The sequence below is a fragment of the Blennius ocellaris genome (genome assembly GCF_963422515.1).
Source record: "Blennius ocellaris genome assembly, chromosome: 14".
In the NCBI taxonomy this organism is placed as follows: Eukaryota; Metazoa; Chordata; class Actinopteri; order Blenniiformes; family Blenniidae; genus Blennius; species Blennius ocellaris.
Genome location: NC_137663.1, coordinates 22,453,303 through 22,467,103, shown reverse-complemented (window position 1 = coordinate 22,467,103; position 13,801 = coordinate 22,453,303). Strand labels below are relative to the sequence as shown.

The 13,801-nt window shown below is 41.5% G+C and overlaps 1 protein-coding gene across 1 annotated transcript; it reads right to left on the bottom strand.

The window, feature by feature from the left end:
- Nucleotides 1–2,336: 2,336 nt before the first annotated feature.
- On the bottom strand, nucleotides 2,337–13,514 carry cnih2 (cornichon family AMPA receptor auxiliary protein 2; the record flags this gene model as incomplete). The annotated part of the gene is made up of 6 exons (XM_080508753.1): nucleotides 2,337–2,364; nucleotides 2,456–2,599; nucleotides 2,677–2,789; nucleotides 4,628–4,675; nucleotides 10,407–10,475; nucleotides 13,434–13,514. The coding sequence occupies 6 exons, from the start codon at nucleotides 13,512–13,514 to the stop codon at nucleotides 2,337–2,339; spliced, it is 483 nt and encodes a 160-aa protein (XP_080364879.1).
- Between the last annotated feature and the right edge of the window lie 287 nt (nucleotides 13,515–13,801).

Here is a 13,801-nt window from a genome sequence, read left to right as displayed (position 1 = left end):
CATCATCGATGCTTTTAGTGGTCGCAGAAGAGCAGATTGTAAGTGATACCTCTGGAGAATGAAGACGAAAGCTTTTGGTGTTAAAAATCTGAAATGTTTTGTGTTTCTTGCACTTTCTCCTAAGAATTCATTCGCGAGCACATCTTTGCAAATCACACACTGAGGCAGTTGAGATGAGAAGAGTGAAAATCCATGTTCTAAATAATCATCATTTAGTGCCTGTGTTTTCTCTTCATTCCAGGTTCTTTGATTGCTTCTCTCTCAACTGAAGTTTTGTTTCGTATTTCATGTAGTTTCCACACCGATAATGCTCTCTGGCGCCGCCCGGAGGATTCACAGAGCACACTTTGAAAATGACTGTCGAGAAAGATTATAATTAGATGAATTAGGTGGAGGTTCATGATCGGATCGAACACACTGCTTTCATCCAGAAGGCCGGACATAAAGTCCCACACGGTGAGAATCTATGTCATATAATGAACACAGTTATCGTGACATACACCACACCTTTTTTTTTTTATAACTTTAACGAAGCAGATCTTGTCAACAAAAGTGAAATATTTAGTTTTGATGTCATTGAACTATTACTTGCAGTCAAATCCTCTGTTGTGTCAGTAATGTGTTAGAACATGAGGGCAGGCGGCGCTTTATGTTTGTGTTTTTTTGGGGATTCCTGCTTCATAAGTGGTAGTGATGCAGCTTTTGGCTTTTCCTGCATGAGATATACAATTCTCCTCAAAGAAAATAACATTTGAAATTTCATCTACTGCCGACACAAGTACAGTGGTCGAAAGTTAACGATCGGGAACTGCTTCAATAGGCTGCAGTAGATTGAAAACATTGAGCCCCACATTTCATCTATCGGACACGTCATCATCGACACGCGTGAAGCCGGCGTAAAAATCACAGTTTGTTCTCAGGCTACCGGTTTTTCTACTCAATCCACACATTTGAACCATCGCTTATCTACAAGACGATCAAACTTATGTTGACGGCACGAGCTCAGGAAAGGCTCTGGTGCTTTAACAAATCTCGGTCATCTGCGAGTGACGTCTTCCATCTGTCACTCCTGGAGCTGGATTATGGATGTATTCAGATGAGTTCACTTGTTTAAACGGTGGAAACATTGCCACGGCGTCATTATTGTCTCATCTGCCACTTGGTTCCCGCCCACCGTCGTTACAAGCAATAAATAACACTCGGATATGTCTCATGAATCATTTTACATTGCTCGTTTGCTGTTGTTCATTGCTTTTTGTACATGAGATTACTAAAGTCTACCTCGGATCAGAGAAACATCACTAAGATGACCATAGTATAGATGCAGATGAGTAAGAGTAAACTTCACTGGAAATAGGAATAAGGCGCTTCCTGCACGAAATACAACAGAACTAAGTTTTTTTTTTTGTCTTTTTTCATTTTAGTTTTTTTTTCCCAAGAAAAATCATTGCGCCCGACAGTGCTTTGACAACATACTGTAAGCACGTTCCCACCTTTTCTTTACATGTGTCCTGATGCTTCTTAGTTTGGCACAATGTTTTTTTCCGGATATACACTTTTGGCTATATATGTCCGAGCTTGAGGCTCTTTGGAAAGCATGAACCTAGCATGTAACACTGCAAACACTGATCCTTAAGTTCAAAGTTAAGATTAATTACTTGCCGTTTTATTTATTTTTACAGCGTTATATTGACTTTCCTTTTTGGCAGAAGGGTCTGGCGTACACGCCGTTGCTCTCTGATTTGTCACCATCCTCGTTAAAAGTGTCCGTTCAACTCACAAATTCACCGCTTCCTCGCCAAGCCTTCTGCATTTCTTACAGTATTTCAGAGTTCTCCCTCACAATTAAACCTTCCCGTTTACAGTTTAACACACTTGTAAGTGTCAAAAGTACGTGGAATAATACCAAAGCAATCCTGATTTTAGTACATTTTAAAAGTCAGAGAGTACAGACATGTTATTTTCTGACTTCCAGCCCCGAAGTGTTTTGAAATTCACAGTGAGATGAGCGACTGGATCAGTAAGAGCAGCATGGGTGGGGGGGACGTGGGGGGGGGGGGGGGGGGGGGAATCCAGCCCTTCCATAAATATTGGTAAATTGTTTCATGGGTCAAAGGCAACACAAAAACCTGCGTCCGTTCAAAACTTTGTCCAACAACAGTATCTGGGATAAGGTGATACAATCAGACTGAGGCAACACCTTTACATTCACATTCACTCAGGTTTCTCCTCTTGTCCGAGGTCAGAATGGCAAGAAAGTCCGTAGAGAAGAAGAGTTCATGTTCCTGTATCTTTCTTACTGAACTTTCCTCTTGTGTCTTCAGGTCTCCTCGTTGTTAGAAGCTCACCAAGGCATAGACCATACTTGAGCAGGGAACACACATAACAAATATTTGATCATGATTTAAGTCTTGACAAAACTGTGTCGTGAAGAGATTGCTGACTTTGCTCTCACCTGTAGAGATAATAGAAGAAGGAGAGCAGATAGAAGCCCATCTTACACCAGGACTCCTTCTGGCAGTAGTTGAGAATGTCGGCGTTCATCACGCTGACGGGATCGTACATCACCTCCGACCCGTCGGCCGGCCGGTGGAAAAACCTGAAAGAAGCAGGAAGCTGGGCTCAACTGACGCCCTCCGGACGAGCGAGTCAGACGTGCGTTAGGGGAGCGCCTACCTCCACAGATGGTAGAAGAGAAGCGGGATGTTCAGGCCCAGTGTGACCCACTCTCCAGCACACATGAACATCAGGCAGAAGAGTCCGTGGATGGAGTACTCTGGTACCACCAGCTGACCGGAGCAGACGCAGGCAGGCAGTCAGTCATTAGCACTTTTGCATGTTACGCGGATGAAATGAATAAATGTTCACGCTGCAGCGAGTCCCCGGAAAACACTCTTCCCTCATGAGGCAGGAGTGCCGTGTACGAAACACTTTCACACTGAAAAGGCGTTAATGTTACTCATGGCTGGCTGCTGTTACGAGTGCAAAATTTGTTTCAAACACATGCCGTCTGATATTTCTATTTCCACGGCTGAAGTTGCTGCGGTTTGATTCACTTCCTTCAGCTTACATTTAGCTTAGCATGTTGGCACATCAGGTGCCATTCCCGCACTCACATGAACACACAAAATCTCTGTCATCATTTATTTAAGCCACGCACAAGCTCACAACACCTGGATGTTTCTCATTTAAAGTGTGAAATGTGTGTTATGGTTTATGTTCTCCCTGTCTTTTGTTGGCAGAACCGGAGTCAGGCTTTACACAGCATTTTCTAGTGCAGACAGAAAAGTTTTGGAGAGTTTTGGATGTCTGTTTACACAACAACGGTGCTCGGGGCCAATGAAAATGCAACTTTTTGAAAATGGCTCCCAAGGTGGAACCTTTTGAAAACGCTTCAACTCTGTGGCAATGGGAAAAATAAGACTGAAATGCTACTACTGTGAATGCATACTATATTTAATATTATATTTATTAGTCCTTCTGTGCATGTGCGAATAGATGGGTGTCATGACTCCCAGTTCATATTTTCCTGGGACTTGGTAGTTTTTTTTTAGAGCTGAAAGTCGATGTAATGATAATGTAACTGTCGTCTGTTCATAGGAATGTCTGTGCATTCACCATTATTAATGTTTATAGCGTAGTGTTCTCTGCGTATCGGTGTGGTTTCATTACAAAAAGAAAAACAACCCAACAGCACCCACGAGTGGCTCAACATAAAAATGAAATCCTTTTCTGCCGTTACCATGGAAACAGACATCTTTTTTTTTCGTAATGGTGCTGTGTAAATGCTAAACTTCTCTTAATCGATACATTTTCCCTTGAAACATGGTGTAGACTGTGCCTCATGCTCACAAAGAAAACGCTCCGTGAATCTATCAGCCAGTGAAGAAAGAAGCCGCATGCCGCCTCGGCTAAGTTGAACCGGACATGTGCACCTCCCTGCATGAGTCCCCCAGCAGCTGCTGAGGCTAATTAAGAATTAATTTACACGACAGCAGGCCATTGAAAAACATGTATCATTAAATTCTTCCTTCAATTAGCCTTTGCGGTAATGGAGCGGCTCTCTATCAGCCACACTTCACTTCCCCACCCTGTTCATCGGCGGCAAATGTCTGCAGCTCCCACAGGTAGAACTCATAAGAATAAAATAAATCTGACTGGTCATTCATCGGTTACTGATGAAAAGCACTTCATAGCTTCCTTGCACATTAACGGCGTGCCGTGTGGTGTAAGTGCACTAACAGAGCAGTGGATGTGTAAAACCTCTTGAATTAAAGCAACAACGTCACAACGCCGCTCACAACACCGACTGTCTTTCAAACACATCCATGTTCATCGCAGCGTGAGAGCCTTCGGGGACATCGAGTTCATTCTCTCAAAACCTCGAAATAAAGGCAGAAAAAAAAAAAAATCAAACCATGATTGTAACAGTATCCGCCGCACTAATTGTGGTCCGCGGGGATTGGCTACATAAGAAAACGAATCAGCATGCGTCACAGCCTACACAATGATTTGAGAGACAAATAGTCATGGCTGTCTGAGGCCCCTCTGTTTTTAGTCTTCCACCTCCAGCAGGTGAAAAAAAAAATAAATAAAAACAACAACCCACAAAACAACTATTACTCACTCTGCGTAGCAGGTTGCAGATCCTTTCGATGTTGAGAATCCGTTCCCTCTGTGAAGTGCATAAAAAGAAAAGTCTGGTCAAAATGTCTGTGTTGTACCTGTTAGGGCTAATAATATCGCCTTCAGGCAAAAACAACACACTTTAGGTTTGGACAGACTTCAGTTCATAAGACCTTTATGTTGGATATAAACAAATTAAATCAGCAAAATCAAAATCCAGAGCCGTTGCTCATTTTATATGCGTCTATATGTTGTAAAAGGTATCATTGTGAGATTAATGAATTGCTATTTAGTGCTGTTCCTCTTTTTATCATAACTTGTGGTGCATAAAATGTTGTATCACTGATTTCTCATAAAATCGTCACAAACTTCCCAGCTCTTTGTCCTGGTGCGTTCATACAGATTGTGAAGTGTCAGTTAAACACTTCAAAGCTCATATTGATACTCCTGACACTACCTTTTCACTGACTTGCAAGTTCAAGTTTCAACAATAATTCCTAATAGTAAGTGGAAATTTGACAATTCAATAAATTTAAGTAATTGTTATGACTATTGGCAGAACATTTTTATTATTTGCAATATGGTTTCATTGAATAACAACTTTTGATGAATACATTTAGTCCTGTGTATTTATCAATAATGTAATAATGTCCAATGGTGTCATAATTGGCAATTTTAGATTAAATAACTTGCCACTAATTAGTTGGCTATTTTTGTAATCTAATAAGCTATTACATTAAGGAGTAGCATCAAAAAATAATATGCATGTAATTATACATACATTGCACTGCATTACTTGTTAAAATGTCCTATTTCTTATAAAACGTAGGTAGCATAGCAACACTGTCTTGTAATTATGGCTGTAAAACATTTTTTTTTAATGATCATATTATATAAGTTATTATATCATTGACTTTATTACATAAAAAATGGCCCAAATTATTACATAATTTTTTTTATATGTAATTACATCAGTGGTCGCTTCATCCTATCTTTGTTGGTTGATGAAAATATTGGTTCATAGCTGTGAAGCCAATCAGTCAGAACAAATCTACAAACATGCACAGACATAAAAACATCTCATAAAATGTAAAAGCTCTGTAATTAATCCAAAAACGATGAAGTGGAGGACATCACAGAGGTTCTAATCTGCAGAGGCACGAAACTGCACATTGGAAGGTGCTTGTCATGTTTACCCTTCATCATAAGCAGGAGAATCAGAACGATAACAAGCCGTTTGTGAGACATTGCAGTGCAACGCCGCCACTCCCTACAGAATCACCAATGAACACAGATGCAGATCCATCGCCTCTCGCTGTCACAAAACTATTGTGATGCTCCGTTGTTAAAACTCAGCCTTCATGCTTGTGGCGCTTTGTCTTAAAAACCTCACAGCTACACGTCCCCTGTGAGCCGCACCGAACAGCTCAATTACCACCTGTAAAATGAAAACCATCCATCTTTTCGTGCATCGACAAGCCATCAGAGGAGCGCCTCTTACAGCCACGTTTGATTTGCTTGTTCATTGATTAGCTAGCTGCCCAAACAGGAAGTTTTTTTTTCTTCCTCTGGTTGGTTTCACCTCCAATATTCTGACGCTGTCCTCAGGCTAAAGGGAGCGGTTGAGCAAAAGTGGAAGTAGTCAGATGGGTTGTTAACGTGTTTGGCTTGGTTCAAATCATTAAACAAAAATACACAGAGTCAGTATGCAGAATGAGTGTTCTGTATGTCAGGGACTTTGCCTCATGCCAGCATGTGTTAACCACATTTCCTCTTGATTTAATGAAGCCTCAACACTCTCCCACTCATTTCATGACGCACTGAGGCATCTGGTCTCGGATACCAGTCTCGAGGCCCCCAGTATGTCCACTTCCTTCAGCCAGAGCCATGTGCACCTTTTATAAATCTGTTGACATATATTAAAACTCCCCTGACAGCCTGAAAGTGGATTTTGCCCTGAATATGCAGCCAGACGCCGACTCTTCAGCCTCACTGTTGTCAGTTTGTGAGATAGTTGATTTGTGCACAGCGGTTGATTTGCTGAGATTTTTTTTAATGTCAGATTATGTGTAGTCAAGGCCGCTAAGAGATATTTTGAATGGCAACGGCTGGCAACCAAAAATACTGTTCTCCTCCTTTTTTATTATCAGAAATACAGCAATAGTGGAACAATCGTTGTTTTTAATATAGTTTGATTTAATGCAAGCAACACTTCACATTTAAATAGAGTTGACATTTTTGAAACGTTAAAAGCCTAATGACATCTATTTTGATTTAATTCAAGCAAAACTTCAACTTAAAGTACTGTTGCAATTTTAGATATGTTAAAAATTAAATATGTATTTACTTAATATGAATCAAAACTTCAAATTGAAATAGAGTAAAAATTTTAAATAACAATTAAATTACATTTATTTTCTTTCAATTCAATTTAATAAAAACTTCAAGTTAAAGTAGTTTGGAAATGTTAAAAAATAAATTAAAATAAATTTAGTTAGATTTCATTTAAATTGAATTTTTTTTTTTGTAATTCTACTTAAATCTAATTTAATCTTTAAAAATTGTTTAAATTAAATCGGTGATTGAAATAGGAAAGGTGTCGTTAAAGGTTCGGAGAAACGGATTGATAATGTGATCCGTGTGGAAATATAGAAAAAGTAATCTTGACACTTTATTATAATTGTGTTTCAAAACGACAAAATGAATGTAACACATTTTAATGAGCTCACCTGTTCAATGTCTGTGCTATACAAATGTTACTACGTAGACTATTAATCTAATAATAAGGACTCATTTTCAGAAATTAAAAGAAGAAATCTAAAATACAAAATCAGCTAATTAATTCCAAACATGGCATTTATACAGGAGGGGTTAAAAGGGCAGGTTGCTGGAGCACCGCGGGGGGTCTCCCTGTACACACACAGTATGTGTGGTTTGTTAATGTGAATTGTTGACCTCCGTCCTCCCTGGTGATCCAGTGTGTGTCAGGTCAGGTCAATTTTAAAAAGAAACACGAGGTCATAGAGACATGTCGCAGTCTTCACGTTATTGAGGAAGCAATACATGAGTGCTACATTTTTGAATTCAAGTGTTATATATATATATATATATATTTTTTTTTTTAATCAATACAGACACTGAAAATGAATCAAATGTCAGCGGCTTTGCGATTTGAGTAGAGAAAAAACACTTGACATATCTCCACCTTTATAAGACGAAATAAGATCATTTGTTCGAGTCTCGCTCTCTTTGTGCACAGAACTGATCTGGAAGCATGTGTCACACAGTTCTTTCTCATTTCTTGTCTTTATTTTCTCTCGCACTGGCAAATATTTGCTGCTTTTGTCCTTTCTGTCCTCGGCCACAGTCAAGTGAACACGCTGCTATCAGAAATTATCACCGTGCATTTTTTTTCAAGGCTGTTGCCATGTAATTCTGTCTTGTGCTTAAACAGTTTACTGATATTTTTTTTTGGGTGGGGGGGTGGCAGCTTGAGCTAGTCCTGAAAATATCTGACATACTGACATCAATTAGGATCCCATGTTTATTTCTTCACCCCACAACACAATGTCGCACCATCCAGTCGATACAAATCCCTCCACTACAAAGCTGGTAATCTTCTACATTCCTTCCTTTTTGTTGTGCCAAAGAAACCAACATGTCATTTTTTATTTTTTTTCCCCTTCATGTGAGGAGGAATCAAAAGCCTTTGACGGGAGTATTTATAGCAGGGTGGCTGTATTGTATATGGCGGCATGGTGTTTTACAGGTGTTGCAGTGATTGTGTGTCCACCCTCCTGGAGCTGGCGGGCCTCCACACTCCCACAGTCTGTGTTCACGGCTTCCTCTCCCACTCCTCATCACTCTCCCTTTGCAGCTCAGATGCACATTGATTGCCAGAACATTTTGCAAAACTTGTGAAAAAAAAGAGAGAAGAGATTCACCGCTGCTGTTAACTTGCACAACGACCGGCGGCACACAGTACTGACTCACCGTCGTCCCATTTCTACAGGAAAAAAAGTGAAGCATTCAAGTCTGCGAGGCAAGAAGCCACAAACTTCCACCCGGGATCAGCGATTATTTTCCTGTCACTTTTCACTTTTGGAGCGTGTTCGACTGTGCCTCACGTTAATAAGCCTCCCACTGATAAGTGAACCTTATTATCAGGTGACGGCGCAGTGTGTTACATATAAACCCCGGCTTCATTTGCATGGATCTCTCTTTAAATGATCAGGCCAACGAGCAGACGTCTTTGTAGGAAGCTGATTAGTTCAATCTGCATATAAATGAGTGTGCAAGGAAAACACTCCCTGCAAAGCTTCTGCTGCAATCACCTGGAAGCTCGGATTAGAAGGAACTGTTTCCAAAGGAGTGCAAATATTTGGTGCCAAGAAATTAAAGCGAAAGCCGGAAACAGTTTTGAACAGAAGCGAACCTTGAGAAGAGGGCCGAGGCTCAGCACACACATCGTGTGTAACTAATGAAATAAAACTACAACATTGCTGAGAGAAATTTGTTTGTTTTCTCAGAGCGGCAACAGCAAAGACAAACTTAAGAAGTTTCATTCTCAATCACATTCAGAACATCTGCAGGTCTTACAGGTTTCTATATTCGTGTCCCGGGGCAAATGTTGTCGGACACCACGTGATAAAGAAGGTTCTGTCGACATGATCCGAAAGAAGAAGCCGCAAAAACTCGCAAACAAAACTTGTGAGAAGGAAAGATGTCCTTCTTTTCTCACAGCTCTGAAAAGTAGAACAGATTTTTCTATTCCCATGGAGTTTAACCCTTTACTGAGAATGAAGCATACATCCCTGAGGTTATATGGAAGGATGGTGCAGATTTCAGAATTAATGTTGCATTTGTTTTGTTTTTTATTTAAGTGAGAATGTTATTTTAGGTGACTCATATATAACAAAATAAATCTTTAAAAGGAGAAACAAACATGAAATGCACTTATTTCAGAAATTAGAGCAGAAAACTACTGAGGATGAATGATTTAATTTCTTATTTGGAGAGAAATTTTGCATTTATGACCTAATAGTATCACAGTGCAGCATTAGATATTTGCCAATAGTACAGTGTTAGTGATGATTGTCAAAGCCTGATCCAAATTTCACTTTTCTCAATGTGTGTAGTGTGGCGGTTAAGTAATGCTGTCAGTTTGGAAGAAATATCAAAACAAATGAGGACGCTACTAAATACTCTCACTTGTTTCGTTAAAGGAAAGGTCGTCATGTAAAAGCGGAAAGGAGCTTTGTCAAAGTAAGCTTAAGTACGAGTCACTCTTTATTCACATCATCGGGACTTTTTGGTTTGATTTACCTCGATGACACGTCTAAGTTCAAGGCACCCAGGAAGTGGGTGTGATCTACAGTGTTTGGCTTCACTGTGTTCTTTTGATAAAACATTTGTAAAAAATTAAGTAATGGTAAACAAATGTAGCTATAAAGCCATATATATATCATATTATATTATATATATCATATATTAGATATGGCAATCCCTTCCACCCCTGCTTTTTTTTTCTTTTTTCAATATTGCACTGATTTTAAAAAGTTTATTTCTGTTCAAAGGAGTGCATTCATGAGACATAATTTACTTTGAGAATGTGAAGTCACATGCAACATGCCAGGAGTGAAACCCTACATTTGTTTTCAGCCTTTTTTTGTGCGTAGATAAGTGAACGTTCTCCTTGAAAGCGAAAAGGGAGGGATTCCTCTGAGTGCGAGTGGAGGTTTGATGAGTCTTGAAAGGAGTGAAACAGCGGGGCCTCTTACCGCTCTGGTGGGATTGCTCTGATCAATGGGGTTTTTGAAGTCTGTGCGCAGCTCATCAAACGCGATGATCTGAAAAGGAAACGAGAACAAACACGTGTGAGCATGCTTCTCATTCCGAACACCGGCAGCACGCTGACAGTAACTGTAACGTACATGCGCTGGTCGTCCTTTGGGGAAATGGTCACGTCTTTAGCTTCCTGTACATTGTCACTTCTTTGCACGCCTGCTGGTTTAACAATGGCGAATGTGGACGTGCATAATTGCTTGGAGCGTTGTTGTTGCTCTTTTCATTGTTTGCCAACTCCTGTTGGGTTTGTAACATGTTGCTGCTGCTTTTGAAAGGCCCACAGCAGAAATCAGTTCTGATTAAAATTCCCATCCCGGTTTGTCATTGATTTGTTGGCAATGTGACCCTTTTTTTTGTACGTCTCCGTGTCCTCCAGATTTATAAGGCCAGCCTCTTTATATGAAGCCTGTTAATCAGGTTCACTTTAGAAGTTTGACATTTGCAGCATTTTAGCTAATCAATGCTCATCAGAAGGTGAAGAGAGCTCTTATAAAATCCATGAACTGAAAAGTTCTCTATATTGAACTGAAGACAATGCGACGCGCTGGAGGAGAGTTTTCTCGACCGCTGGTGTGGGACTCTCCTGGGTGTCACCAGAAATGACGATGATCTTCACATTTGAAATGAAAGCATGATATGACACTTTCAAGAATATAGAGCATATTAGGTTTTTTTTTTGAAGGGAACATAGTTCAGTTGAGACTTACTGTGGTGTTTCATTGTGTTTAAAAATATTAAATACTCGGTAATTAATTGATTGATTATATTTTTTCTTGAGGAGAATTGAAATTGACTAGACTTTTTAAAAACCTTCTATAATTTAGCTTGTGTAATACAAATTGTGTGTAATCAAACACACAGCAGCCTGATGAAGGTTCACATTGGAAACTGAACATTTGCAACATTTCTCCTAAAATTCTATACTATCTATGAAGGTGAAAATATTCTTTTTGTCAGTTCTGAGCATGAAGTTGATTGGGGTCCACATGAGGAACTTGTATAATTTTGTTTGTGCGTAACAAAGTCTAATAAATCAAGGACATAGCAGAGAATGCTGCTTGTTGTTTAGGCTGCGCTGATGCCACTTTGGTGGCTCGCTGCGAGACGAGTATGAGTGACAATTTTCTCTCCCCAGCTCCCTGATTAATAACTCAATAAAGTACTGCTAATTTTCCTGTGGAAAAGCCGCCAGCTGTGCTCATCATCGTTCTCAGCTTTCAAGCAGCAGCTCCCCGTTTCGATGGCTCGTTGAAGAGCGATAAACTGGCGTTGCTCGCAGGTAAGTGAGCATCAGCAGTGGTGGATGGCACCGGAGAAGAGAACACTTTAGCCTGTCTGAGATAGAAACGGTCCAGTTAATTTCACCCCCCCACCCCCTCTCTCCCTCTCTCTCTCTCCTTCTCACTCTCTCTCTCTCTCTCTCTCTCCATATGAGCTTATGTGTCTCTCCCTCCCTCGTCTTCCTTCACGCAGCTCTGTTGTAAACAGATGCAGTTTCCATGGCGACATGCTGAGCCCCTCAGCGGGCACCATGGTTACTATAGCAGTGGGAAAAAAAAAAAAAGTCTTCTGATTGGTTGGAAGGTATAGTTGGGGGGTGCTGGGCCTGTGGGTGGAGGTAGACTGGGGAAGGAGGGTGGAGGGGTGGGTGGGGGTGTAAAAGCATGGTTTGATAGGCATTTCAATCACATGGTCGAGTGTCGAGCCAGACGCACGCTTCTCGCCGTCTCTTCCACACACAGACACACTGACTGACTCATATGTAGTCTCACCCACATAGTCAATCAGAATGTTAGTCATTTCAAGCCTTATATTCATAATGAGGCATTATGTATTTCACGTTACTCTTGCCTCTATGGAGCTAATGGTAAAGGTGACAGAGCAAAGCTTCTTTGGTGTTTGCCGAGTCTGTATTTGTGTGACCGGTAGGTGCCCCCCCCTCCCCAAGTGACGTCTGTGCAAATTCCACCGCAAATGCCAGAGGCAGGCAGACGCATACCAGCCTGGTGGCGAGAGTTCAGAGGGCCGCGTTCAGCCGTCTCGTCGTACTCGTCACAGTGCAGTTTGCTGTCGCTTAACACTTTGTCTGAGGAGGTGTTTACAGTTGGCGCTCTGGGATCCAACCCGGGCTGCAGGAGCCGGCTGACATCTTTTAGCTTCCTGTCAAAGGTTTTGCAGGAGCTGCAAGTGATTGTACTGACCAAGTCCAAAAGCACACATGCTAAACCTCATACACATCTTCAGGGCTGCAGGATGGTGGAGTAGGGAAAAGGCCTTTCTGTGTGGAGCTTCGATGTTCTGTATACTACATCTCATGGGCCAAAGGTCGCTATTGATTTCCTGTAGGTGTGATCGTCAGTCACTTTGGGATTGATCCGTGATGGCAGGGATCAGCTCCAGGCCCCCACAATTAAAGTGATATAGAAGATGTTTGAACATGTTTTGGGTTTAGAATCGAGGACTCAAGTGAAGTGGGTAGCATTCTACAGGTCTGTGTGGAATGTGCATGGTCTCCCTGTGCATGTGAGGGATTTCATCCAGACCGGGGATTTATCTGAGTGTGTCAGGGCGTTTGTCCACTTCACCGGCTCACTTTGAGTTGGTTAAAGCGGCGAGGACGCATGAGGCTCAAGGTACAAGTTTAAGTGAATCTGCAGGGAATAAATGTACCATCCTATGAAGTTATAAATGTCTGTCTCTCTGTGTTTTTTTTTGTTGAACTGCGTGCATGTGTGTGTATGTGGGGGGGTAGCTGTGTTTTTGTCGGCCTGTGTGGGACGATGAAGTGCTCACGGGCCCTTCGCATTCGTTTCTGTGTGTGTGTGTGTGTGTGTGTGTGTGTGTGTGTGTGTGTGTGTGTGTGTGTGTGTGTGTGTGTGTGTGTGTGTGTGTGTGTGTGTGTGTGTGTGTGTGTGTGTGTGTGTGTGTGTGTGTGCATGGCGGGTTCCCATGTCACTCACCTGCCAGATGACAAAGAAGATGAGGGCGGCGCACAGTACCAAGGTGAGCATGTAGCAGAAGGCCGCAAAGGTGAATGCCATGGCTGTCCCAGCCAGCCTGACGACGAGATGGGTCGAGGCGGAGGAAGGGATCTTGATCCCCACTCTGCCTCTCACTAATACTGGTCAATCCTTCCTCCCCTCCTTCCCTCCTTCCCTCCTTCCCTCCCTCCCTCCCTCCTTCCTCCTTCCTTCACTGTAGGAGGTTATTCTTCAGTCTGCGCTGTTCCAGGCAGGTAAAGCACTGTTTTTAGTAACAATCAATGATCAGCTCAAGCTGTGGCTTTGCTGCTCACACTCATGCTTTGAATTTGTGTGTTTTTACAGCA